A 27723-nucleotide genomic window follows, 5' to 3' on the forward strand; every position below is an offset into this window, starting at 1 on the left:
CTTTTTGGAGAATCTTGGCTTTTAAACATGAAGCTGCCTGCCATAGACCACATCAGATCCTTGGCCCATATAGTTCATTATTGCCTATTCTGACTGGCAGCACCATTTCAGGGGCAGAGCAATGGGAGGTCACTCCATCATGGGGATTTGAACCACCAACTTTCCAATCGGCAACCCCAAGAGGCTCAGTGGTTTGTCCCAGCTCCTGCCAACCTAGCAGTTCAAAAGCACTACTTTACTTCCTTTGCAGTTTGTGGCAAAGGTCTAGAATTATCTCATTCCAAAGAGACCTAACTTAGGTAGTATAGAAAACTGCTGCTCTTGTTTTACAGCTGTTAAGAGGACACCTGACACCACAAATGCAAGATCCCAGAGGTGGGTGTATCCTTCATGAATCCAGTCTCATGAACATATTCCTATTGTTTACTCACACAGCGGCACATTTCCAAGCATGTTTACTCAGAAACAAATCCCTCTAACTTCATTAGGATTTCTAGTGTTTGGGATTTACAGCCACTTAGATGAGAAGCTCCGCTGTTTTCTGGGTGTGGTCACCATTCAGCATCAGCGGTGAGAACCTTTGCTGAAATCTGTTTTCTGGGTGTGGTGAGATTCCTCTCCCTTATTACTCTCATCCCCCCCCCCCCAATCACAGCATGCGGGCTTTTAAAGGCACAATATCAACAGCTATCCTTACCCACGTCTGGTCTCAAGTAAGTGTCCAACCTGCCTATACCTGCCTACTTAGGAGTAAACCCCAATGAGCGAAGGAGACTTACTCCCAGTGGTGTGCATAGGATTGCAACACATGCTATATTTGCGTTCAGGATCGCTGCCCCTCAACAGTCTTACTACTCTCGAGTTGAGATAAGCGCGGCAGCAGCAGCAGCAGCCGGGGGAGGAGCCAGTCCCGTCCGCGAGTCCAGCTCCGGTTTTGCAAGTGTCCCTGGGAAAGCGGCGCTCCATTGGCTAGAGCGCGTTGTGCCTCCGCCAGGGCTCCGCTCCGCAGCTCGTGTACCACATTCGAGGGGGGGAGAGGCAGAGGGGAAAAGCGCGCCGGCTCTCTCGCTCTCGCTTCGCCTTCACGCAGGCAGCGCCGCGCTCAGGGGCGTGTGCCTCTGCGGGGCTGCCTCGCCTCGCCTCCAGTTGAGTCCCCGCGGCCGGAGTTGGGAAGAAGGATGCTGCCGGAGCCGGAGGCGCTTCCCCCCGTCCTCCCGCCTCTGCCATCTCCAGCTCCCTCAGACTTCTTGGCCAGACTATGAAATGACCATTCCTGCTCACCTCGCAGCAGCAGCAGCAGCAGTTCCCGCCGCCCGGACCCCGCTCTTGCCGCTCGCGCTTGGGGCGAAAGGGCGCCCGTCCTGCCTGAGGAGCAGCCCCAGCTGGGTCTACCGGCCAAGTCAAGGCGGCTGAGGGAAGAGAGTCGGCGAGGCTGGCAGGCGAAGCCCGTTTCGGAGTGGCTGCTTCTCTTTCCACCTCAGACGCGCGCGCGCCCCTCTGTGCCCAAGTGTGCCGCCTGCCTGGAGGCGCTGCTGCCTCCGCCGCCGCGCGCGCTTCCTCTCCTGAGGCGAAGCGAGGCAGCGCCTCTCTCTGAAGTCTCGGGCCACTTCGCCAACTGCTCCCGCTCCGCTTCGCCCTCAGGAAAAGTCGCGAGGGCGGCGCCGCTTCCAGGTGGGCCCGTGGCCGACGCAGCAGCCCATCACCGCGGAGAAAGTAGGGGCGGGAGGGTGGGCTTGGGGCACCGGCGAGCTGGACTTCGGCTTTGGGGTTTGGCTGCTTCCCCCAGCAGCAGCAGCCATGGCGAAAGGGCTGGAAGCCGCCGCCGCCGCCCGCTACGGACTGGGACTGGGATACTTACTGCAAATGCTCGTGCTGCCCGCCTTGGCCATCCTGAGCGCCAGCAGCCCCGGCTCCGCCGCGCAAGGTAAGGCTGTCCTTGTTCGGCCAGGCGGCGCCTGCCTGCCTCCCTCTCTCGGCTCCTCAGAGTTCTTTCCCGGCCTGCCCAGGCTGGACTGAGTGGCGCTGCCTGCCTGTCCATCTTCCCCGCAGAACCCCGCAAAGGCGAGAGCGAGCGCTTTCCTCGCTCACCTCTCCACAGGTTAATGGATGCCAGCAGGGCCAGCTCGGGACGGGGGTGGGGAGGAGCACCTCTCTCATTAAGCGCTATCGCCACTTCTACATTCCTCTGCCCAAGTGGCCCCGACACCTTTGGGGCGTGTTTACTCGGTGTTCAGTGCCGACGAATCCAAAAGGCGACCCGTCTCCCGAGCCTTAGAACTGCCGCCTTCGAGGCGCCGCATGGGGCTGGTGGCTCCTGAGAGAGAGATGGATGTGTGGATGGATGTCTTCAGGCATCCCCGCGCGCGCACACGCCTTCGCCTCTTCCTCCTCCATCCACGCAGCTTCTGCAAGGGAGAAACTTACGAAACGAGGCTCCCCCCCCCTTTCCCCTCGCCAGGAGATGGGGAGCGAGAGGGACTCTCCCCTAACCCAGCTTGATCTCTAGGACTGTGGGGGGGGGGGACCCGCGATCTCCTCTGGTTGGAGCTGGAAAGTGTGTGTGTAGATATATAAGTGAGTGAGGGACGAGCTCGACCGCTTCGCTTCCTCGGGTGAGGCGTTGGAAACGCGAGTGGCGAAGGGGGTGCTGGAAGCGGCCCGAAGGGAAGCTGTGCTGCTACGCAGGCGCCTGTACTTCGCAGTTTAGGAGAGTAGGGTCAGGATGCCAGGCGGGGCATGTCCCCCGTGCCCTCGCCTCCCCTCGGCATCTCTGGGGAAGGAGAAAGGAAAGGGTTGTTGCCGGCCTTGCCAGTAGCACCCGGGGCTTTCGCTTCATGTGGCCCGGCATATGTGTTGCTATGCAGCTATGTGTCTTTGCCATTACAAGAGAACCGCGGGAGTGTTCACGGTGAGTTCCGGCACCTCTTTTTCTAGAAAAACAGCACTGCAGAAAACCATTTGAAATCCCCCCCCCACACCCTCAGCTGAATTGATCACAGCCAGAGGTACTCCTCTAGGTCCAACACATTTTCTTTGACTTCGCTAGGAGACGTCGCCTGCCTAGTTTTGTGCCACCTTCATAACTGGCAGGTTTGTTGTGGCAGAAGCCTATAAGGTGCGACAAGGCTGGTTCTCTGCCCATCACCTTCTTTCTCCATCTCTCTGTGTTTGATCTGCTGAAACAGACTTAACAGAGCTACCCCTCTCGAATTTGACTTTCAGCAGGAGCACTTCAGAGAGAGTGAATCGTTTGCATGCCAGGGGCAGCTCTACAAACATGAGCCAAAGTGAGACAGCCACTTCAAGTGGCAGGTTTTGGCAGCCATGAAGGATGGGAGGGCAGGAGAGTTGAGTGAGAGACAGATCTGCCCCATGGGGTAGAATCCAGTGGGGAAGCATTCCTGGGCAAGCCCTATCAAAAGGAACAGGAGCTGGACGCAATGCTTCCCTTCTCACAGATGCTATGCATTTCAGTTGGGGACTTGTGAAGGAGAATTTCCTGATGGATTGTGTACCATATTAGAACAGTAGTTCAAGGCACTATTTATGTTTTCCACCGTAGGCATAAAAAATGTCTGAGAGGCACCTCCAGAGCAAGTGACCTCTTGCTTAACACTTCCAGCCCTCAGGGTTTGGGGAGATTTTTTTTTTTGCCCCTACCCAAATATTAATATGTGGACAATGCTATCAGAAACAAATGAACCCACCCCCCACTTGAGTCAGAACGTTAAGCTTTGCTGAAATTCCTAGAGCAAAATGAACTTAAGTATTCACAGTACCCTGTTGATGTTCCTTTGCTGACATCCCCATGAAAAGGACCCTTTGCAAAGTTTGCAGTCTCTGGGCAGTATCAAAACTGGTTGGTTGGCTCAGCTCCTTTGAACCCCAGCACTTGAACAAAAACAAGAGGAGAGACAGACATCACACTTCTGCTGGACCTTTCAGGGGGAGCCAGTTTCCATGTGAAGGATTAGGCACCAGCAGAAGGGTGGCTTTTTAGGTTTAACAAACACGCTCTTCTGTTGTCTCCCCAGACAGACAGGTGCCAACTAACTTTATATGTATATAAATTGAATGCTGGTTTTCCTGATATAAGACTGAGGAAGCCAGAAGGAGAGACCCTCACCCCTGAATATTCACTGAACGAATTAATGAGAGAAGCTGATAAGGCTCCAACTCATGTTGAAAGGCTGGCACTGTTTTTATCTCATAACATCAAACAAACAAATAAAAGGGTTAATTGGGGAACAAAAGCAGGCTCCATAGAGATAGCCAAATGGAAAGATAATCTGATTAGTACTGGAAAGGGAGGGGGCAAGGCACTATGAATGGGACAATTAGTTGAATTGCTTAGTGCTTCTTCTTATATTAGCCATATCTGGCAGGCTGAGGTGCCTGGGAGTTCATCCTTCTTTCTCCTTTTTGCTTTGCTCAGCAGGAAAAGAGCTTTCCTGAAATGTTCATCCATTGGTTTCTAACCCCCCTTGCCTGCCACCTCTTTCACTGCACGCCTAAAACATAATCTTTGCCCAAAGAATTTGCCTGTGTACATATAGAGAGTAGCACCATCATACAGAGATATATATCACTAGCTCGTTTTTTAAACTGAGAATAAATCCGCAGCAATTTTATTACTATTATTATAGCCTGAAGATGACTGTAAAATATCTCCTTCAGAATTATCTCTGTGTCCCCGGGAATGTTTTGCTACATTCTGACTAACCTTGCACTAGAGCATCAGGTCTCTACATTGTATTTGCCTTGGCTTCTACATCACAAGGCATTTCCTTTGCAAGATGCTTTAAGCGAGTGCCTTCTTGAACTTCCCTTGCCACACACCAGTTGGCTCAATAACAAATGATGGAAAGAAGTTCCATACATGTGTTGAGCTATATGCCATATATACAATAACAACAAGCAGTCTCAGTAAAGCTAGCTGAGAAACCTGTTTTCATTGTTACCATGGTAAAAGGAGTGGAGTGGGTAAAAGAGACACACACCAGAAATTCACATTTTCAGTGAGAGCTGAAAAAACATTGTGTGCATTAGAGGGCCCCACAGAAGACAACAAGGATAGGTGTTTGCCAGGACACCTGGAATATTGTCCAGTTAGGTTTCTTTGCCTAGAGCACCCAATAAAGTAAGAACCAGAAACCTTTTCAGTGTGGGCATATTTCCTCTTTCAGGTTCAGGGAATTCACAGGAATCCCCTCAAATCTTGGACATGCAGTTTGTAAAGCATTCCAATAAACTAATGTTTAGTTCCAATTTAATGTTCCAATATAATGTTAAATGGAAAACAGTGACATCAATTATACAACATGCTTTTTTTGAACTTTTTTAAAAAAAAAATATAAAACAATAACAACAACAACCCTAATGTATTAAAAACTTCTGTGGTCCAAAGAATTCCTGTGGGTCTTGGGAGTCTGAAGGACTGCCACTTTTAGGGATCAATAAAGTCACCACTATAAGGATGACTATGAAGTTGCCGCTACTAGGTTTATTGTGCATGAAGATCTCTTGGATCACTTTATTTCTTATACTAAGAGACTATTTTGGGGTGATGTGGGGTCATGTGGGTGAACTTAGAAGTCAGTGCTACTCTTCGATCTTTATGAATGTGAAGAAAGAAGCTAAAAACATTTCCCTGTGTTCTGGATTGGACTGCTTTCTTAGAGATGAGCAAGACTGAAGATGGCAAAATAGCGCCCCCTCTGGAATCTGCTGTCTGGTACAACTGCTTCACATTATTTCAGTTGCAGGTGCTGTGAAGCTCTGACAGAGTCAGAGGTACCGTTTCTCCTGTTGTCAAACCTTTAATGTAGCCACCAAGACTGCTAGACTAACTTGGAAACTGCAGAGTCTTGAAATATATTAATGTTCCTTTCTACAGCATTTTATTCCCACATGTGCCTCCATTTGTGATTAGCTTGTTTTAGGATGAACCTGACATGCCCTTTTCTAACCCTTTTCTAATACCAGTATTGGATTCATATAATAATAATAATAATAATAATAATAATAATAATAATAATAATAAATATTGACCATGGAGCAGCACATTGCATACATACAGCTGTGCTTGAATATTATTTGCAATCATATGGTGGCAGGAGAGCTGCCACTGGGTTGTGTGGTTCAGAGTCCAAAAGGTTTGAGAGGTCTGCATTATTTCATAGCAAGGCTGGTCCTTATTCAAGTGCCCTAAAATAAAGCTGTTCTCCTTTCTTTGTGTTAGCATTTCACATCTGGCTTATGATGTGTAAATAGTGGTGTTAATGATGCTCTGTGTAAACTTCTTGTTTTTCACATTCAGTAATTACAACTATAGTTAGGGTTGGCACAGGATTACCTGTAGAAAAGTTTCTGCAGCTGTAGGCAGAGGGAATTGCAGCAGTGTCTGGATGTGGAAGACTTTTTGTTGTCCTCATCTGTGGAGAACATTCATGTAGTGGTTAGCTAACGTTAACGTTTTACACTTCACTCTCTCTTTCAATTATGCATGTTGCTTTTCCCGTGCAATTTTAATAATATTATGATTGTTAACTTCATATGTGCACATTCAATCTTAACTGTATATGGCATTCTGATTTCATTTAAACTGTGTAATGAATGAAAGAGGAGTCCTGTTCACTATACCTACTATAAGATGTCCTGGAAATAGAGTAGTGGATGTAATAAATACATAGGTGAAAACCATTGCAGAAAGAGGAGAATGAAGCATAGCCATTGGAACTCTTAGCAGGTGGTCATGAAGCTTTCTCTTTTCCTGACTTTCTCTTAGTCACAAATATGTGAGAGCAGATACCAACTGAGAAAGCATTAAAGCAAAGGCTGAACAAAAATTCCTGACACTTTCTTTTTAATTATTTGACCAAGATAGTGTAATGGACCATAAAGGTAAAGGTAAAGGTACCCCTGCCCATACGGGCCAGTCTTGACAGACTCTAGGGTTGTGCGCCCATCTCACTTAAGAGGCCGGGGGCCAGCGCTGTCCGAAGACACTTCCGGGTCACGGACCATAGGAGACTGATATTTTTGCTACAAATTTGGATGGCTCACAGGTTCCCCTGCTCCTTCAACTGATATAATGATGCATGTTGCCCTATGCAGATGTTTGCAGAGAGTATCAAGGGAGGGATTGTAGTCATGGCCGCACAGCCCATCCCACTAATGGGCCCAGTGTTATACTGATCATAATATCTACACAGAGACCTGCACAGGATAGGACCCTGTGCACATAGAACTCTGTGCAGACACTATGGTCAATGAATAGCATTTCCAAAATGTGGCTTCCCAGCTGTTGTTAGACTACAACACTCTTCATCGCCTGTCAGTGAAGCTGGAGGTCAGGAACAATGAGGGTTGGAATTACACAACATCTGAGGATCAAAGTCTGAGAAGGGGTAGTATGGGGTGCAGGGGCGGTATTACTGGATCCACAACCTTCTCTCTCCTCTTTAGCTGAATTTTGCACCACAATTCTTTTTTGGGGGCTTAAAAAAAAATCCCTAAAGTTTATGGCGACACTCTTGACTCCATAGTGCACTGCACTATGAGAATTAGACAGCCAGTCTCATGAGAACTCGTATTTCAAACCTGGCTTTGCTTTTGTAGGATCCAAACCCAATTAAATGAACGATTTAAATGAAAACTTCTTCTAGTTTTTCCATTTTAGTAAGTAAAGTGGGTCTTTTCTTTTGTCTCAAAAAACTGTACACCCTGGAATGATTTTCATAATTATCAAGCATTTTGCCTTGTTTCTTCTCTTGATCTTTTGAAGTAGGGCATGGATGCCTTGGGCAATTCTGGAGCCCTCTCCTTTCTCTTTCCACTACAACTTGGAAAACAAATTCACTAATTGAGAAATTGATGGATTTTTTTTTTAGCCCTCTCCCTAGAGAGATGTGCTGCTCAGCATACGAATAAACCACTGAGGATAAAGCATTAGGAAGAACTATGTTTATAATTAACTGGGAAAATAATTATAGTTTTCTATTGTATTACTAATCTTTATTTTAACATCTCAGGCTGTGTGCATATTTGATTTCTTCAAGCTGCCAAGATTTCTTGTGCTATTTCTTGGGGAGAAGTTGTTAGGTGTGAGCTACAACTTACGGGCCTTTCATATTGTATCCGCTTTCATAGGGCTTAGCCAAGGAGTCACACAAATGAACAACAATGCAGTTATATATATAATAATATCTATACAGTACTTTATAAGTTCAGGGTAAGTTACAGTGACTTGCAGTAATATACATGAAAAGTAAAAGCTACAGAACGTAATAAAATAAAACCATAATGTCAGATTAAGAAAAGCAGAGCCAGCTGTTACCCATCCCTTATGATGAAATTTCCGTAAGACTTTCTTAAAGAGAAATGACTTGGGCTGCACTCCTGCATACAAATCAACTGCATAAATCCCATAGACCTCAGTGGGATTTACTCAGGCTAATTGTGTGCACTGTTGCATCTTTAGGACATACTTCTAGTAATATGTGGACATGGGAGAATAGAGCTATTTCCAAAACTTTTATGACAGCAGGTAATCTAGCAGACCAGGCAAGCTGTTTTTCCCTTCAGTACTCTATTTGCTATAAAGGAGGACAGTCAGCTGCAGAAAACACATTCACAGCATCTCAAACTGTACATGTACTTCCTGCTTGCCAGCACTATGATTGTATAGGACTGTGGCCATAAGCTGGCTTCTAAACGCAAGCAGGGGAGTGCTGTGATAATTCTCCCTAGGAAAGTAATTCTATAAAATGGGGCCACCACTGTGAAGTTCCTATTCCCTGTATATTTGCTAATAATACTTCATAAGAGATTAAAACTTGGAGCAAGGCCATGGTGATAATAGGGAACAGGATGCCTCATTTGTGGATAGGATTCTCCCTAAACAGTGCTTTGCATTTTATATGATCACTTCTTCACTGTGACCCCAGAGATGTGTGTGTATTCAAGGTTGCAGTGCAAAGAATATAGATTCTAGCACTGGAAATCAAAGGAGTGGAGAGAAGCAGAGAAAGACCAGACAGTATACTACTCGAAAAGTTTTTTTTAACTGGGGAAAGAACCAGATGAAGAAGGATGGAAAGTGACATACTACACCCCTGAGCTATAGGAAATCTTTAGGTCCTTTCTCATTTGTAGGTGTCTTGTGATGCCCTTCTTTTTTAAATAAATAAATAACCCTGCATAGCATGCTCTTTCTTTCTCTCATCCAAAGCTGTATCGCAGGAGACTGGTGTTAGCCGGTCCAGATCTGTGAAGGCTCAACTACTTTATTTAGTGAAACAATAAAATAGCAGTCCAGATTTCAGATAACTACCAGACTAAACCCCACATATCAGGTTGAAGTAGGCAAAATGCCCTTATCGACTAAACTTCCCTTACTTTGATATATCATCTCTGCATTTAGCTTGCTATGAACTGATTATTGAACATTTCTGGCTTATGCCTTTAATTATGCATTCTGAAAATTTCTACTGATGTCAGGTACTGCAACCATTCTCCTCGTGGCACAGCATTCAGGTCCCCTGGTGACACACACAGCACTGACAGATTTATATGCTGAGGATGATGGTGAAAGAGTTGGGTTTGAAAGTAGAGGTCAAAGGTTATGCATATTACACAGATTTTGTTTCATTTGTTCCATGTGTGTATGCTGGCAACTATATTGTTAAAAGTTACCAAGTCCCCCCCCCCCCCAAAAGAACCTATAATTAAATTAAAGTGATAATTCTGAAAGAGGAGAATAAAAGGAGCCATATGTGCAGATATTTTCTCTAACTCACTGTATTAGCAACAGCAGCAGTTTGAAAATGCTTGGTGTGGAAAAAGTGAAATATAATATGAGAATACGCCAACCTTCTGGGGATACGCTTTTTAATTAAGCACCTAAATGAATCCTGTTGCCGAAAGAGAGAAGGAGAGAGGGAGGTTGGAGTGAAAAAAAGGACTTAATTATCTTGATGCATCAGTGAACCAGTTCTATTTGATATGTTGGCTGTAACTATTTGTATTTGTTAAAGAAGTGCTGAGTAGGATTTGCCTGTAAACCAGTTTGCAACATTTCTCTCTCTCTCTCTCTCTCTCTCTCTCTCTCTCTCTCTCTCTCTCTCTCTCTCATATTCTGAGCTCATGCACTTGATGGATTCAACAACCTTAATAATTTGGAACCTGTCTGCCACCTTCACTTTCATCTTATTGCACTGGTAGCCACACATCATGATCAAAGCTGTCCACTGGGGTTCCTTGCAGTGCAGAATGCAAACTTCAGCAAGACAATGGAAACGATATCTTGTGTGTAGGTGTGTAGTTCTTTTCCACATAGATGGTGTTTATATGCATTTTTGTTATAAGAGTATAATCAGTGGTCCAGTTTGGACATAATGAAAAACCGTGGTTACCTACTCTGTGAGCATACATCTTCCACTTGGGAACTGTTGATTTAATTTTAAGGAAGAGAATGTATTTGAAGTAAAACCAAAAATGTTAGGAGCTTAATAGGAAGCATATCAGTTCCATGGCCTAGCTACCAAACAGACAGAACAGGGATATATTATAGTTAGGGTTTTTTTTGTGACAGACAGTACTCATCAATACAGCACCTCTTTTTGTGGCTTGCAGAAGCTCTTTTGTGCTGGCACCCATGACACTTTTATTAATATATGAGTACCAGCACTCCATCTTTTTACCAGAAAAAACACCAATTGTAGTAATTAAAATGTCAGAATTTTTCAACTTGTTGATTTGTGTTTGGAAATTACTCAACATGGAATTGCCATATATAATGTAAGCTAAAGCCATGATTTGGACATTACTTTTGTATATTTCTTTTAGATATATATTGCATCTTTAGCTTTCAAGAGAATATGGGACAGAAACCAGTTTGGCATATGAAAAAAATATGTCTAATTGTCTTCAATGGATCTTAATTGGAGGGTGCTAAGGATTGACCAATCTTCCCAGAAATAATTCCCATTGAATTTAATGGTTTTCTTTGCTTTGGAAGCACGCTTAGGTAATTGAAAAAATGAAATGGATGACTACTCATCTTTTACTGTCACCTCACTCCTATTAATTCACTGTAAATCCAGTTAATCAAGAATATGTTCTTGCTCCAGCCTCATCTAAAATTACCTTGAGTTGCTTAGGGCTGTTGCTGTATTTCTGCATATCCCCCTCCATTCATCACTGTAATGATGGCTGATGTTCAGGGTAGATATAAGTCCCAAATCAAAAGTAAGGCATTTAGAAAATGCCTTCAGAATCTTGTGCAGCATTCTAACGACTTTTGAGACATCAATGAATTGTTGCTGAACATCAGTTTCCAAAACAAACACTAGCTGTGCTAGGTTTTTTATTATTATTATATCCGATTAGTAGGTATACTTTAGTTCATCCATAAAAACATGATCTTGGAGAGAGCGAAAAGGAAATGTATTTCTTTGTCTATGTAGTTTTTAGCCACCCAGTGGAGATGTTAAAATTTAGCAGGCAATCTTAACATCAGAGCTGATAGAACAGCAATGCCATTGCTGGTCATTTGTGTTAGCATGTTTCTTTTCAAATATTTAATATGCCACTTTTCCAGGGGAAGCCCATCCAAAGCAGCTTACAACAGTAAAAGTGACAATTATAAAAATCGGTCAATTACTAAAACAAAAACAGATCCACAAGAATAAAACTGAGTCAGAACTTGAGCAACATACAAATATTATAGCCTCTATGTGACGAGGAGGACAAAAAAAAAAAAATACTAAGGGGAGGCCAATACAATAAAATGAGTTTTTAAGGCCTTCTGAAATGCCCAACGTGTAACTGCCCACCACAGCTCTATTGGGAGGGGTTCCAGAGATGCTGAAGCAGCATAGCAGAGGCTACGGTTGCACACTTCACAGACCTATGAGTGGCTGTACCAGGACTGAGCCTCTGAGTGTGGGAGCAGAATGCCTGGGCCCAAGACATTTAAGGCTTTAAACATTAACACCAGCATTTTCAATTGAGCCTGGAACTGCACTGGATGATACTGAATGAAGCTGACTACTATGCCACTATCAGGAATCTAGTATAGCAGCATATTGAGCCTGCTGAAATTTATGATCTGGCTTTAAAGGCAGTCCCACTTTGAGTACCTTACAGTATTCTAGTCTAGCTTTGGTTAGAGCATGAGTCATTGTGGTTAGCCTCCGCTTTTCAGAAAGGACTGCAGCCGATAAAATGAACTCTTGACTGCTGGTGCTAGTCATTTCCTCAGAGTCCTGCCTTTAGGCTCTACGTTCTGTGATGAAACATTTTAAGCACTTTAGGCTACAGTTCTATACCCACTTACCTTGGAGTGAACCACCTGGAACTCCATACCCTCCAACATTTCTCTGATGAAAACAGGCACGTCCTATTCCATAATAATGATTTTATTATTTATCTGGCTGTGTTACCCCAGCTATCCAGCTTCCAACACATATAAAAACCTAACAAAACATTAAAAATTGAAAACCTTCCTTATAGAGGGCTGCCTTCAGTTGTCTTCTAAAGGTTGTATGGTTACTTATTTCCTTGGATTGGGGGCCGCATAACTCCATACCCTCCAACATTTCTCTGATGAAAATAGGGACGCCCTAAGGAAAATTGGGACATTCTAGGATAAAATCAGAAACCAGGGTGGCTTCTGTAAATCCGGGACTGTCCCTGGAAAATAGGGACACTTGGAGGGTCTGGAACTCAGTGGAGTTTACTTCTGAGTAGATGTGAATAGGGTTTTGCTGTCAAAGGCCAAGTGAGGGATCAAGTGTGAAGAATAAAAGAGACAGGCAGTTCCTTTTCCTGTATGGAGTCATAGTTCAGGACTAACTGCTTTCAAGGCCTCAAAAAGAACACAAATGCAGGAAGTGATTTATTGCAAGTACTCCACAGAGCTCCCAGTCTCACGTTAAGACACCACTTGAGCTCATTCTATCATAATATTGTTAAACAGGCAATCTTAAGGAAATGATATTAAGCCTCTGCGGTGCAAATTTTATCTAAGCAATGACTTAATTTGCAGCATTTTGCAATTAATGTGCTGAAAGTGTAGGGAGACAGAAACAAACAAACAGAAACAAGGGTAAGCAGGGAAATGTCAAACTCATATTAACATAGTTCTTTGACCTCTCAGTTCTACAGATGCTTCATTTCAATGTGACATTTTAAAATAATGTTTATAAGCAGTGTGCTTATGTATTTTAAAAATGAATGTAGCTAACTATCCACCTAACATTTGTTCTATGACTCTTTGCCATATGATAGTACACAAAAAATGGAAATGTAGACAACTAAATTATGCAAGAATAATGATAAGTTTCATTTGTGACAAGATTAGATATGAGAATGCATAGAAGCTTGAGGGAATTATTTTTCACCAGCTTTACCAAAACTTTAATTTACTGCACTTAACCTTTTATGGATGTTTTGCCCAAGCTAAATGTGCTGACTCTTGGGAAGCAAGTAAGGAAAGCCCTAGATTAAATGTGTCCGTACTTCACCACTTGTTAATTGCTGTCTCATTTCTCAATTTTAAGGTAACTTTAAGATTCTGAAATAGTGTATCAATCTGCCAACTTTGTAGCTTTGTACCCACAGTATTCATTAACACAGATTATGTAAATCATAATTGCCTAAAACAGGCTGATCGCTGCAACTCTGAGTTTCTGCTCTGTGTGACATTAAATGTATATTTGCATTTAATATGCATAGTGTTTTTTAAATGCAAATAGGAGCCACTGAGGGGGCTGGTTATTATCAGGATCATAGCAGGTGAGAAGGAAAATTTAACCCTTCCCTTCTCTGCTACAGCCTCAAAGATAATCATTCCTTTGAAATTACTATTTGCATTGGGAGAAACCAGTAGCAACATCACATCCAACTTGACCTTAAGTAGCTCATCCTTGAAGCAAACCTATAAACATATTTACTCTGAGGTTAATCTATCAGTGCTCAGTGGGACTTTTGCTCTAGTCACTGTGCCTTAAAGTATTTTCATAGTGAGAAGCAGGTCCAGAGATGGTTATATACTGTGTAAATTATGACACTGTCATATACTAGACCTCCATGCAACAGAAATTTGAGCCTTGCCAGCATGCCATTATGAAATTAGTCATGGCATTGGTATCTGTATGGGCAGGGCTTAGAATAAACTACTTTATGGATCTACATGAGATAAATTACGGGAGAGCATTACAAAGTTCACACAGAAATATAAACAACGTTCCTTTCAACTTGCTTGTGGAAACAACTCGGAGGTTAATAAGAAGAAAAAGGATAACGACAAGGAGATGGGAAGATGGGACTGTGAATATCAAAGCAGCAGAAATACAAGATGATTGGACCCCTACCGAATTCGAAGCATGGGTATCCCCCACAAAAAAATTAAAATTCGGTTGAATATTTGGACTGTGATATGTATTGGTATAATTTGGAATAATTAATTAATATGATATGATTGGTTTGGTAAATGGAAATATAATAAAAATTATTTTTTTTTAAAAAAAGAATGAACTACTTTAAAGCTGTAAGTGGGTAGCATCCAACAGAATGATATTCATAGTAGACCCACTGAAATTGTTGACTCTAGTTCATTGATTCCAGGGGTTCATATTGTGTGCTAGAGGGATCTGATCCACACATTCCAAGCACAGCCAGTTGGAACTGCAAGGTAGTTTTGGTCTCTTGGAGAGCTTTCCCCTCCCCTCCACTTTTGACAGATTTCCTGCACAGATTGGTACAAAATTGAGCTGCCTTTTAAAAATATACCAGCCAGCTTTATGAAGTCCAACTTGTTCAGTACTCATTCATGCCATATCTGTCACCATAGCTGTCTGGGGTAACAAGGTAATTAAAGCCTAAGGACAAAGCCGTATTTCATTATTCAGAAAGAAGGGCCCGTCTAATGAATCCAATTTGCTTAAAATTGTGTCAGGAACATTAGTCCAGATTCTAATCTCACTAGATAACTTATCTCTCTGTTGGATCTTTTATTCAGTCCTCATTATGGCATTCCCCCCCCCCCCAACATTATTCTTCTGACCTGCTTTTATCAGCACCATTCCTGAAAATTGTCCCCTTGCTTCCTTTTAGCTTTCAGTCTGTGAAAACATTGGATTCATTCCCCTTGCCACCTCTATGGATGTGGTATGAGCAATGCTTTTAATCTTTATACTGCTTACTTGATATGCAAGTGTAAAATTATAAAAAAATAACATCATTAAAATACACACTTTCATCAAAACATGTAAACACCCATAATGAAGTGTACAATAAAACAAACCCATTTAAACAGTTAAAGCAATTAGATCAGGAAGTTGAAGTCAAGAGACCAGGGGCATGGTTGTCTAAACAGATATATCTTCAGGAGCCGGTGGAGTGCCAGTTCTGATGGAGCCTCTCATATTTCATCAGGGACAGCAATTCGCAAGACAGCTGTTACCCTTGAAAAGAGTTGCCTCCATGTTACCACAAGCCAATAATCACCATACCGTAAGAGAACTTATCTTTTAACATAGAATGTTTAACACAGAATGTTAATAGACCTTGCAGGTCATGGCAGACCTGCAAGGCTAGATGCAGAGTTGGCATCCTTGACAGATGACTGTCAGCCTCTCCTTAAATATCTACAGTGAAGAAGAGCCTTCCACTTCCTGAGCCAGTCTGTTGCTTACCTTAAGAAGTTTCTCTTAATGTTTAACATAAATCTGTTTCCCTGCACATTCCAACCAAGAAATCCGGGGCAAAAAAGAGTGGATCTTGCTGTACATGCTGTGTTGTGACATCACTAAACAGCATTAGTTGAAAAGTTGGCATGTAGTTGTAGAATGGCCCAGGGGAGGATTACAGCAGGATAAAATTCATGAAGTGTGGCTGCCCTTTTTGTGTATATAAATAATCATAAAGAAGAAATGCATCCCCTGACTTTCCAGTACTCTTTTTGGAGGAATACATTTGTATAATTTATAATATTCTCTGCGTTTTGTTGTGACTATGTTACATTGATGTCAAAATTGATTGTATTCTTTGCAGACCTGACCCAAATACAAAAAAAAAAAACTTAATAAAATTTATATATATATATTCATGTTTAGCAAGTGTGATCCCAATTCAGTAGGATTCCATCAGGCAGCAGCTGATTTCCCCTTTTAGTCAGTTTTCTCAAAGCAAAGTGAGTTTATTGCTAAGAGGTTGAAATGTTAAGCTATGTGGATTATCAGCAAATCCTGCAAGAAAAGACCCAAATTTGAATTTACCTTGGATTCTCCCTTGGGTGCAGACTCTAAAAGTCCGAGAAACCTAATTGTGCTTCTTATATCCAAGAAATTTGTGTGTGTGTTCTTATTAAGGGGAATTTCATTTATTCTGAGGGAAGTCTTCATTTATTTTTTTGTTGTGTGTTCTGCACACAAGAAAACAGAGCATGAACAATCTGTAAGTATATTTGGAAGAATTTGGCTTCAAGGGTGGTGTTTCTCTTCCCCACCCCAAAAGAGAATCAGTGTGGTGTGGTAGTTAGGGTTATACTGCGGTCTTGGAGATGAGGGTAAATATCCCACTCAGCCCTGAAGGCCACCTGCCTAGCAGATTTGGGGGGCCTTTGGTGGGCTGGAAAGTGGAAGACCATTGTGCATGTACTGTAGATTTCCATGCACAGGCAGTTGAGTATCATTGGATGTCACCCACAGAGTTTCTCTCTTATAGGTGTGTACACACATCTGGAAACTCTAATTTAATTAGGGTGTAGCACAGATGTATTTTCCAATAATAGTGTTTTAAGTGCAATGTGCAGAGTTACCCTTCATGTAGAATGCAGCAGTGCCATTTTTGTATTACATATTCATCAATGGGGATAACTGTTTTTGATTTGTCTGCTTCATCTTGCAATGTTATTTTAAAGGTCCTTATTTTTTAAGAACAAAACAAATCCTTACATACTTCTGAGTAGTGATCACTAGTTCAGTGAAGCTCTCCAACTATGTGTGTGTGTGTGTGTGTGTGTGTGTGTGTGTGTGTGTGGTAAATTGGTAAATGTTCACTTATTTCCTTCCTCTGCAATAATTTTCGCGGGATGAAATATCCGGATGTGATGTGTGTGTCTCTTGAATGTGCATTTATAAGAGATCACAGGATAAATGGACTTCAAATAACTAAAACTGAGTGATACACCACAAACTCCTCATCTGGTGTATCTCACAGCTGAGTTTCGTCTAAGTAATTTTGCCTTAATTGCACAAGTTTTCTACAGAGACCTTAAACATTAGTTGGACCACATCTTGTTCTCATCTTGGGAAGAGTCAGACCACTGTTTTTCTCAGGAAAGGAACCTTATGATGGAGATCTGTGTAACACTGTTTTCTTGAGTGAGGTTATATGGAGTCTCTTGGCTCTTTGCCTTTTATAAATTTGCTAAACCCCTGGCCCCAATCGCAATGTGTATTTTGACAATTGTAAGGTTGGACTGAGGTTAATGAGTTGGTTCTACAGATAACATCAGATTCCAGAGACGTCAAGTTTGTTTTGCATTCAGTGACAGTCATTAAATCAAAGGAAGGAGCCTTCTTAAAAGAAACACACTTGAGGAAAAGAGGTTTAAAAAAATAAAAATGGTGTATTCCTGCTAATAGCCACTCACTGCATATAACCCCACTGACATTAAAAGTCCATTAGCTAAGCCCAGTTTAAACAGCAGCTGATGCTATGTCAGCTAAATGTACATTGGAATTTTCACATAATGCACAAATGGGACATCTGTAATTTTTCTAAAACAATGTACATTATAGGAAATCAAAAATCATCTGGTAGAAGTAGATATGTAAGAGCAAAGTACCTGTAATCAGCCAAACCAATAAAAAGCAGAAGAAAGCAGAGATGTAACTAAAAAGACCTCAAAGTTAATGAAAGCCAAGCTCATCTGACAGTGCAGCCTTGTCTCTTCAAATGTGTGTCTCATTGAATTGCATTAGTCTTATTTTCAGGTAAACATGTGTGAGAATAAAGCCTCAGTTGTTTGGGGAGAAGTGTACTGGGAACTTTCAATAACATATAAATTCTTTGTATGTAATTTTTCACGGTCACAGTGTGTGAGAGTGTGTGCATCATTGGTGTTTATGGCTGGTTACTCACATTGCATGAATTTATTTATACACTGTCATTAGCAGAGGTGGCATATCTGAAAACATAAGCAAAAATACAGGCCCCACTCCGAAGACAGCAAGGATCTTCTAGTTTTGCAGTAGGGCAAGATCATCTCTGCCAGGAAAAAATCTGCCCATGAACTGATCTCAGTTGGCTTTTAAGACCAAGACTTCTGGGTGGGGCCAGATAAATTGTTGTGCCTTTTGTGGGCAACGGTGTCCCCGGTGACAGCAGAGACACAAAAGGAGTCTAGTCCCTTTGGGAGGGGGAATGCAAGGGGCAAGGACCCATCTTCAGATATTTTAGCCAACAGATTTATTTCCAATGACTTGGGAACTGTTTGTGGTTTTGTTTCTTGGTGGCTTGATGAGGGGTGATGGTGTTTTTTTTTGCTGAGGCAGATGCGGAGAGTTTTCTGGTGGTGGATTGTGTGGGGGCCCAATGGGGTAAACATGATTCACAGCTGAGGTTTGGATAGTTGAACAGATAACTGAAGTCTCTGCCATGTTCTGACTATTCTTCCAACCAAATATTTGTTGTCTTGTCCTTGAGTCTCTGCTTGTAGATGCCAGGTCAGTCTATAATAAGTTCCCTGTAATCCATTATTTAATCATGGATTAAGCCACTGATCCAGTCTGTATAACCAAGACCTGGGTGGGGAAGAAGGTGGAGGGTTAGTCTTTACCAGCTCTGCCTACCCAGGTATTTGGTTCAGCACAAGAGTCCACATTTAAGACTGGGCTACTATGGTCTACAAAGATACCATATTCCTCTACAGGTTTCCTATTCATCTAGGTGTCAGTTTATTGGGCCAGCGGCATAGATTCACAGGCTTTCCACAGTTCAAAACATGCTCAAGTCAGCTTACAAAATGTAAAGAATACATAACTACAACATAACAAAAGTAGTCATAAACAATAAATGAAACTTTAAAACACACACAACCCAAACGAGCAACTTCCACATAAACCACAAGTTCTAAAATAAACATAAAAAAGTAACAACTTCCCAACAACAAAACCCCTAAACAATATCCCAACCCAAGAGTCTGTTCAGCAGCCTCAGCTTTTGTAGCTAGAGTCAGTCATGGCCTGGGCCTCCCAAGCCAAGTGGAAAAATACAGGGAGCAGGTCTTCCAGGACCCACAGCCAAGATGGTTACACAGCTGGTACCAGAACTTTTTCCTTTCAAGGGTTGGTGACCACATTTCCCATGGCCTGTGCCACTGGCGGCTGATGAACTGCAGGTTAGCCACTCACTGTGATTTGTACAGCCTAGGTTCAAGCGGAGGAGGGGATGCATTGAAGTCTTTGGGGGAAATTGCCTGCACAAGGTAGAAGCAAAATGTATTTTAATGCACAGTGAGGTTTTTTCCTTCAATGTAGGCATGTTTAGAGATAGATGCATATCTTTTAAGCACGTCAGTTAGTAAGAACCTGAAATTCTTCATACCCCATGCTGTGCACATGTGTGCCTCTGTTAAACCTAGCTTAAATTGCAGCACTCTTCAGGCAATAAATATCCAGACCTGCTGAAGCAGATGTTCTTGGAGAAATATATTTTGAAAACATTCATCACATAATTGAAATGCAAAAAATGGAAATCATAAGTGACAGTGCATTAAAAAAAGAATTGTATTCTTTACAGAGCTCTGCTGTTCATGCTGAAAACCAAGCAGTGAACTACAAGCTCTTAACCCAGAGATCAGAGGCTCCTAAAATACAAACAGCTTAATGCCCAAATGCTGCTGGCATCCAACCCCATTTTGATAGGTTGTTATTTTAAAGTGTCTTGTGAAAATAGTCATTGTGCTGTTTCTGTAATGCCATTGTGGAGACAGAGGGTTTTTTGGTAAGCTAATGTGCAAGCTGGGATTGGAATAGAGCAGTAATTAATCACTTTTCTGTCACACTTATAACTACTATGAAATATTACTATGACCTCCTTCTCCCACTTCTATTACCAGTCCATTAGCAAAAACCTGTGCAAGTATCAACAAGTGTTCCTAAGTGTATGACTAGTGGATACATAATCATTACGAAAGATTAATGCCTATGTGGTTGTTTGCTTTTTAGAACACCATCTACCCCATTTCAGTTTGGAATAGCCTTATTCTTTGCAAAGTTTTTCAGAGAATTTGTGGAAAGAGTTTGGGCTTACTTTAGAGCCTAGAAGCGCTGCCAAACATTAGTTCCTGGGTATCCTGTATTATGGGATACAAGAATAACTAACTCTTTACAATATGTGCAGGACCCTTTAACATTCGCCCACTTGCCTCCAATCATCTTTTGGCTTCAAACCACTAGTCATATGCAAGCCTTCCAATATGTTAACATTCTGTTTCTAACAATTCCCCCTATTAAATTAAAATGTTCCATTTGTTGACAAAATTATATATGTGGGTATTTATGAGCTGCGAGAACTATAGAATTGAATTAATGTTTAGAACTAAGAATGCTGTGCAGATGGAAGCTGTAAAGATAATGCAAAATTGGTTGTGACAGTGGCTGCATACTACAGACCTTGTATATTCAGCAAACCATCAAAACCCAGAGAAGGTTTGTAGCTCAGTGGTAGAGCATATGTTTAGCATGCTGAAGATATCTGGGGTCTTTATGCAGGGCTGGGAGAGGCTCCTATATGAAACCCTGGAGAATCACCGCTAGTTAGTATTGAAGAGAATGAACCATATGGACTAATGCTTGGATGGTATAAGGCAGCTCCCTATGTTCCTATTGAATGCCTGGTAGATGAATATAAGATAATACATCTAATCTAGGGGTCAGCAAACTAAGGCCCAGGAGCTGGATGCAGCCCACCGGGCTCGTTAATCCAGCCTGCGGACCTTGTGGACCCTGCTGCCTGCTCAGTCAGTCCCAGCGCTAAACAGGCGCAGCGCGGGGGCTGACTTCTGTGATGCTGGCACGGCTTCGGATTGGCCACAGGAAGCTCCTGCAGCCAATCCGAAGCTGCGAACATCTCTGGGCGACACCCTTTCCTTCCTGCTGAGCTGGTCGCGTATGGCCAAGAGCCAAGTGGGAGGAAGCGGCAGTGGCGGGGCAGTTGCCTCTGCCACCCAGGCCAGCGGCATAGGCTCTGCGCCCTGCAGACCCCTGGCCGAGGCAGAGGATGATGACTACACGGCCGAAGACTAGGTGGCATCGGCAGCTGTGGTGTGAGTGGTGGCAGTCCTTTCGGGAGAGGGCTGTCCTTTCTGGAGGGGGTTGCTTTCGGGAGAGGGTGGGTCCGGCCCCCCACAAGGTCTGAGGGACAGTGGACCGGCCCCCTCCTGAAAAAGTTTGCTGGCCCCTGATCTAATCCATTCTCTCAATGAATGGTGGAGTAATAGTTGAAAGAGTAAATATTTATGCAAGCTTTACTTACAAAATTTTACTCTCTGACGTTGCACATATTATATGGTGCATGCTTGTGGAGATCCATGAACATCTGCTAATTTAGATACTACATTGACTGTGTAGGAAAGGAATAGGGATAGGATTCATGCATGTGTTCAGTAGCACCCAATGAACCCACTTCCACACTTTTAGACTAGCGCAGCTAGTTTAAGTTCTCTATAACTTTGTAAGTTTTTAAGCGTTTGTCAACAGAAACTGTGTAAAAGCTGCTGCTCTCGTGGTGAGAACATGCATGCGCCAAGTTGTGTAGTGGGCTGAAAAAGAAACTAGCCATTTGAGACAGAGGTGCAAGAATCGTTTTCTGAGTGAAGGAGAGACAGAGCAAAGATTCAAGGAGTGGAGACTACTTAAGGAGCATTATATGCATCTATAAAAGACAAAAGATAGGAAAGTGACAGATTGTGTCACAACAGGTGAGAAAGTAACACATTAGTGCTTAGTGTGCAAACAGAACTTTTGGTAAAGTTTTAAAAAAATAGATTCTTGTGTAGAAGAAAGTTGGATGCTTATTCCTATCACATAGGTTAATACAATTTTTATGTTCATTTTGTTCAGCCTGCATTATGAAAGCAATCTTGGTTTATTTGTGGAAAGAAGCAGTTCAGTATTAATGGCAGAATGCATTGTGCTGCTTATTTCCAAAAGCCTTAAGTAACCATGTAAGAATGGTTGCTGCAAAACAAAATCTGATAACATGCATTGTTGTGAGTTTTGGGGGTGGGTTTAGCCTGCAAGATGCCTGAGCCTCTTGTAATTCACAGGGTCCTAGATCCAGCAAGGGTTAAAGTCTACTGGAAGATTCAAATGTTGAATATTCAGGCCAGCTTCTTGGTGAGTTAATGGGCCCAAGTTGGTATAACAAAGGAGGTTGTTCTGGGCCAGAGGACACATGGCTGGGCCATGTCCCTTACCTGGCTGGTAGTGAGAAAGACAAGCTGGGCTAAAAGCAGGCTTCTGGCAGCAGCCAGAGAGACAGAGCCATGCTTGATTTCTGCTTCAATCAGAGACTGTGACTATGGGAGAAGCAAGATTTTGTGGGGTGTTAATGCTGTGAGCCCCTCAATCGTAGGCTTAGGTTGTATATACATGTAAATAAACCATATACTGTACCATAAAGACATCACACTCTCTGCTGTCCTTCATTCCCTCATTCATTTAACATAAGATAACAGTACTTTAGTCTGTTTTTTGCTAGTTTAAAGATATATCTTAACAGGTTAAAGGGATATATCTAATGACCAAATGAGGCAAAATCAGGTTCATGGCCTCTCTTTGGTTACGCTTTGCTTCAGACTAGCTGACTATATAATCAATCCAGTTGTTAGAACTGCCAGTCATCACCCAGTACATAGTCAACCACTTTCTAACTGGTATCTTACCACGATGGACTTTCAACCACAACCACACACCTGCATCTTATCCAAAACATGGGAAGTTAAGGACATAGTGTTGAATAAGAGGATAATTCCTGTTCAACCAACACTGCCTCCTTTTGCTCCTTTTTCTCAACTCCTGGAAATCTCCAAAATGGCCCCTCCATATTTACCAGTGAAATTTGTGGAAATGTTGTGTCAGTACTGACCATTGCAGATGTGGTTGTATGCATAACATGGGAAGTTACCACATGATAAATGGTCAGCTGCATCCACCCACTGTGACGGGAGATGACAGAGCAAGACCATGTGGCTAAAACCTTCTGGGGTTCTTATAAACAAAAACCAAAGATGGGTTGTAGTTTTGAGTTAGGATTGTAAAACTCCAGTAATCACTGTTTGAAAGGATGATGATTCCACCAGCCAGCTTTTGAAAGATACTTAGGATACCTGTAACAAAACAGAAACGGAAATCTTACGGAGTCCAATAATTTATGGTATATGTTTTAGCTTCAGTTCAATTAACTTAAATCCTCTTTTGTACTAACTGAAGACCTTAGTATTGGGGTGGCAGTGTCTCTTCATCAAATATGCCTGTCATATGTTACTAGAATTTCACTAATATGCCTGTCATATGTTACTAGAATTTCACTAATTCTGTGGGAATAGTTTCAATGAGAAACAAAAGCAAAAAGGAGATGCAGCAGGGAAAACTATTAGTCAGAAATTCTGGCATTACCAATGAGATTTTTTTCTTGCCACTGAACAGTCATGAAAATAATCCTCCTGTATCTTTACAAGATCTCTTCCCACTTAAAAGGACCAAAATAAAAGACATGCATCCAGAACAGCAATTACTGGGTAATATGCTTTTAATGGCAAGTATGGGGGCTTAAAAAATACTTTAAAGGGAGCTCGGTTTGCAAAGTTTTCCTTTGAAAGCTTTTAGTAAACCGCTGCTAGCTCTGTACCCTTACTCAAACAACTTTTTGAGCAATTAAAAATGAAGGATATAAATCTTTGTTACTTCTTACAAGACAAGAAACATTTCTCATTCACATGGCACTTTATGATCAAAAAATCTTTTGCACACTGGTCTCCTGCTTCCTTGTTGCTGTTTGGAGATGTAATGATCTGCTTTTTTCTGTCCTGTTTTCCTTCACAATCAATTTATAGTGAAAATTCAAGGCAAAAACGAACTGTGCAAGTCTTTCAGAACATCCACGTAAATAACTTCCAACAATTTTAGTTGATCCTGCTTCCAATTAAGTGTGTTTAGGTTCACACTGACATCCTGATCCTAAATGCTTAGTGTTGGGCTCAGTGGCCAAACCCTGTGTTCCTCTGAAGCAGTGATAAAAAAGTTGCATGAGACTTCACATGCTGCAATAATGCAAATGTATTCAGAAATAAACTCAGTGAAGTTCAATGGGGAAGTGTGCACTGACACTCACTAAGGTTGCAGTTCAACCAGAACGAGATGTCAGCCCTGTTTAGAGAAGTTTTTTTATGACTGATGTTTTAATGTATTTTTAATCTCCTGTTAGAAGCTGCCCAGAGTTGCTAGGGAAACCCAGCCAGATGGGAGGGGTATAAGTAAATTAGTAGTAGTAGTAGTAGTCGTAGTAGTAGTAAAAACAAACTTGCCTGTATAGTTGTCATTGGATAGCTAGTCCCTGCAAATGCAGAGTTTGCACGCCATGAATTCATAGCCATTTTGCACATGGAGTGCTTATGGTGTGCACAGGAAATGGCAACCTGATGAGAAGGCAACAACAGTCGTGTTAATTCAGTGTGGGTAAGTTTCTTTCGTTTGCACACTGTCACTTTTATAAACCACTTTTATAAAATAGTGAGCCGCTATTAGGCACAAAGACATTGCAAGGTTCAGCATATATGGCTACATCAGTGGTGCAGAACGTTTTTAAGAATAATGGCTGCATTCCCCTCTGGGCAGCCATGTGAGGGCCACATGCCAGTGGTGGCTGGGGCCAGAGGCAAAGTTGGGAAGCAGCAGATAAAATTTGACAGTAGACCAGTTTCTGCACATACTCACTTACCCCTCTCTATTCTCCATCCAGACAAGCAAGAGACTTTATCAGAGTTTAGTTACACATTCAGGCTGGGATTGTGGGAGTGTAGACAGATCATCAGTTCTAGTTCAGTTGATAAAGCTTGTTTATTGTTCCTATCACCATTTTCTTTTCTTTTTTACATCTCATATCAGATGTTCAAAAAATCAGACAAATTCAGACTAAATTTATCCATTATATTCTTATCAAATTACAGCAACTTCCTTCTCTAGCTTTAGATTTTTAAAAATAGATTTCCCACAATGCTAAATGGCACTTTTTGGCCATCTTACAACAGTTTTGTTATAATTTACTGGCACAGAGGAACCAAGAACTCTTTCTAAGAGTCACCAAAACTCTTCCTTAATTATTCCCTGCATTTCTCTACTCTTTTTGTTTCCATAAAGCTTTGAGTTTGCATTCAGAATAAATATACATAATGTTGCTAATAGCATCACCTCTACTATATAATTTCTCAAATTGTTTTCCACTGACTGAAATCCTATTTTTTCTTCTGACTTAAAAAAAAGGTTTCAATTTGAATATGTTGAAAAAAGAGGAGTCTCTTGTGTTTGTAACTTCTGCAACTTTTTCATATTATGCTATAGATGTGTATTTGCCATATTTTGATATTTATGAAGAAAATTATATTTCTGAATGCCAACGATACAGTAAACACAAAGTTCTTTTGATTAGTCTTAGCTACTCCCTACATTTTTTTTAAAAAGAAAGGAATGACCCCATTTATTGAAGGCAGATTTTGTTTTGAGGGCAGTTTTTACTAAAGGATGCATTAACTCTAGGGAAATAGTATATTATATATTTAATAGTTCCATAGGACTAAGGGAAATTTTTTAAATGAAAAAAAAAAATCAGCACAATAATTATTCTATATCAGGCAAGATATTTTAAACCTCTCCTCTTGGTTCAAGACTTCAGTACACACAAAACTCCATAATTACCACAGGGGTTGTGTGCAACATTCTCTTTGCGTGCTGAGGTCCCCAAGACACCCCAAACCCAATAACTCAAACTTCACACATTATTTTTGTTTAAGGTTTTTGGCATAATTTTGGCCACAACTTTATTATCAATACAAATTGTGAGTGGTTGCTTAGGCATTGGTTAGACTATCTGTCCTCCCCGCCTTGGGGACAGCCCTGACTCCGTAGTCAGTGCGGAAGAGCAAGATCAGGGTCAACTGGAGCTGCGAAACAGACCCTCAGCTAATCCCCGCATGCTCCTTGGAACTTACACGGCCCGCACCCTGCACCAAGGGTTTGGACGAAGGGGATGGTAAGTTCCAGAATTCCTTTAACGGAATACCCGTGCAGCATTGGAGGGGCAGGCCCAGCCTATCCATACCCCTCCACCAACCAATTTTAACCAATGCCTAACCGCCAACCTTACAAGTTGTGACGATTTGCTACGCAGTAGGCAAAACCCAATTGGCACACACTAATCAGCCAAGAGGTAAATTCCTACTGGGCCCCCGCACCAAGGCGAACGACCCCATGACAGGCATAGCAAGGTCAAGCGAAGCCCAACAAGGGAGGGCGGGCGGGAGATCCGATGTCCACAGCAAAAGAGAAAGAGAAAGCTGTGGACCTTGCTTAAATAGCCACTGACCCCACCCCTAAGTTTGCAACATCAACTTTCCCCAGATAACCAGATCCTCCCATCTAAACAAGCCCTGGCTTTAACTTGCCTAGCAATCATGGGGTGCCTTGTATAGCCCCATCCGCAACCCGTGCTCTCCTTTTAGTGAGAACACGCTTTGCGTGCTGAGGTCCCCAAGACACCCCAAACCCAATAACTCAAACTTCACACATTATTTTTGTTTAAGGTTTTTGGCATAATTTTGGCCACAACTTTATTATCAATACAAATTGTGAGTGGTTGCTTAGGCATTGGTTAGACTATCTGTCCTCCCCGCCTTGGGGACAGCCCTGACTCCGTAGTCAGTGCGGAAGAGCAAGATCAGGGTCAACTGGAGCTGCGAAACAGACCCTCAGCTAATCCCCGCATGCTCCTTGGAACTTACACGGCCCGCACCCTGCACCAAGGGTTTGGACGAAGGGGATGGTAAGTTCCAGAATTCCTTTAACGGAATACCCGTGCAGCATTGGAGGGGCAGGCCCAGCCTATCCATACCCCTCCACCAACCAATTTTAACCAATGCCTAACCGCCACCCGAGCCCTTTACGCTCGCCGCCAACCACTCACAGACTAAACCACACCCTCAACTTGGACACCACTGCATCCAACCAGACATCATTCCCCAACGGGGAAAGATGCACCCCATCATCCCTGAATAATTCAGAGGCCTTGAACGAAATCAGAGGGTGAGGAATCACAAATCCGCCCAAACCAACCACCAATTTGCTTGCCGCGGAATTAATCCGCTTCCTAACTCTTTCGGTGGCCGCCGGGCAAGGGCTACCCCTCCAAATGCGGCGTTTCAGCAGCTGCGACCAAATTAGTGTGGCTGAAGGCACCAAGGCCGCCAAATCCCTCAAGTCCAGTAATATGGCAGCACGCAGCCCAAAGCAGGAAGAGGAAACCATATCATTCTCCCCCAGCTGCACCACTATCGCTGTAGGGGGGCCAGCGTGGAGGACCCGTCTGTGCATGAGAGGCAATAATTCTCTCCACTGCATCCCTCGTCTGGAAATCCAGGACACCTGCACGTGCTGC

At 42.6% G+C, this 27723-nt stretch overlaps 1 protein-coding gene across 3 annotated transcripts in view; it reads left to right on the forward strand.

The window, feature by feature from the left end:
* Positions 1-908: 908 nt before the first annotated feature.
* UNC5C (unc-5 netrin receptor C) overlaps positions 909-27723 on the forward strand; it is a 322943-nt gene continuing 296128 nt past the window's right edge. For 2 of the 3 annotated variants that reach the window (XM_083756418.1, XM_083756420.1), the window contains exon 1: positions 911-1924. In XM_083756418.1, the coding sequence (XP_083612544.1) occupies positions 1798-1924 (127 nt within the window). In that variant the 5' untranslated portion in view covers positions 911-1797. Of the gene's footprint in view, positions 1925-27723 lie in introns of all 3 variants that reach the window. The other variant, XM_083756419.1, reaches the window with a different exon arrangement.

This window comes from Podarcis gaigeae, assembly GCF_964106915.1.
Source record: "Podarcis gaigeae genome assembly, chromosome: 9".
In the NCBI taxonomy this organism is placed as follows: Eukaryota; Metazoa; Chordata; class Lepidosauria; order Squamata; family Lacertidae; genus Podarcis; species Podarcis gaigeae.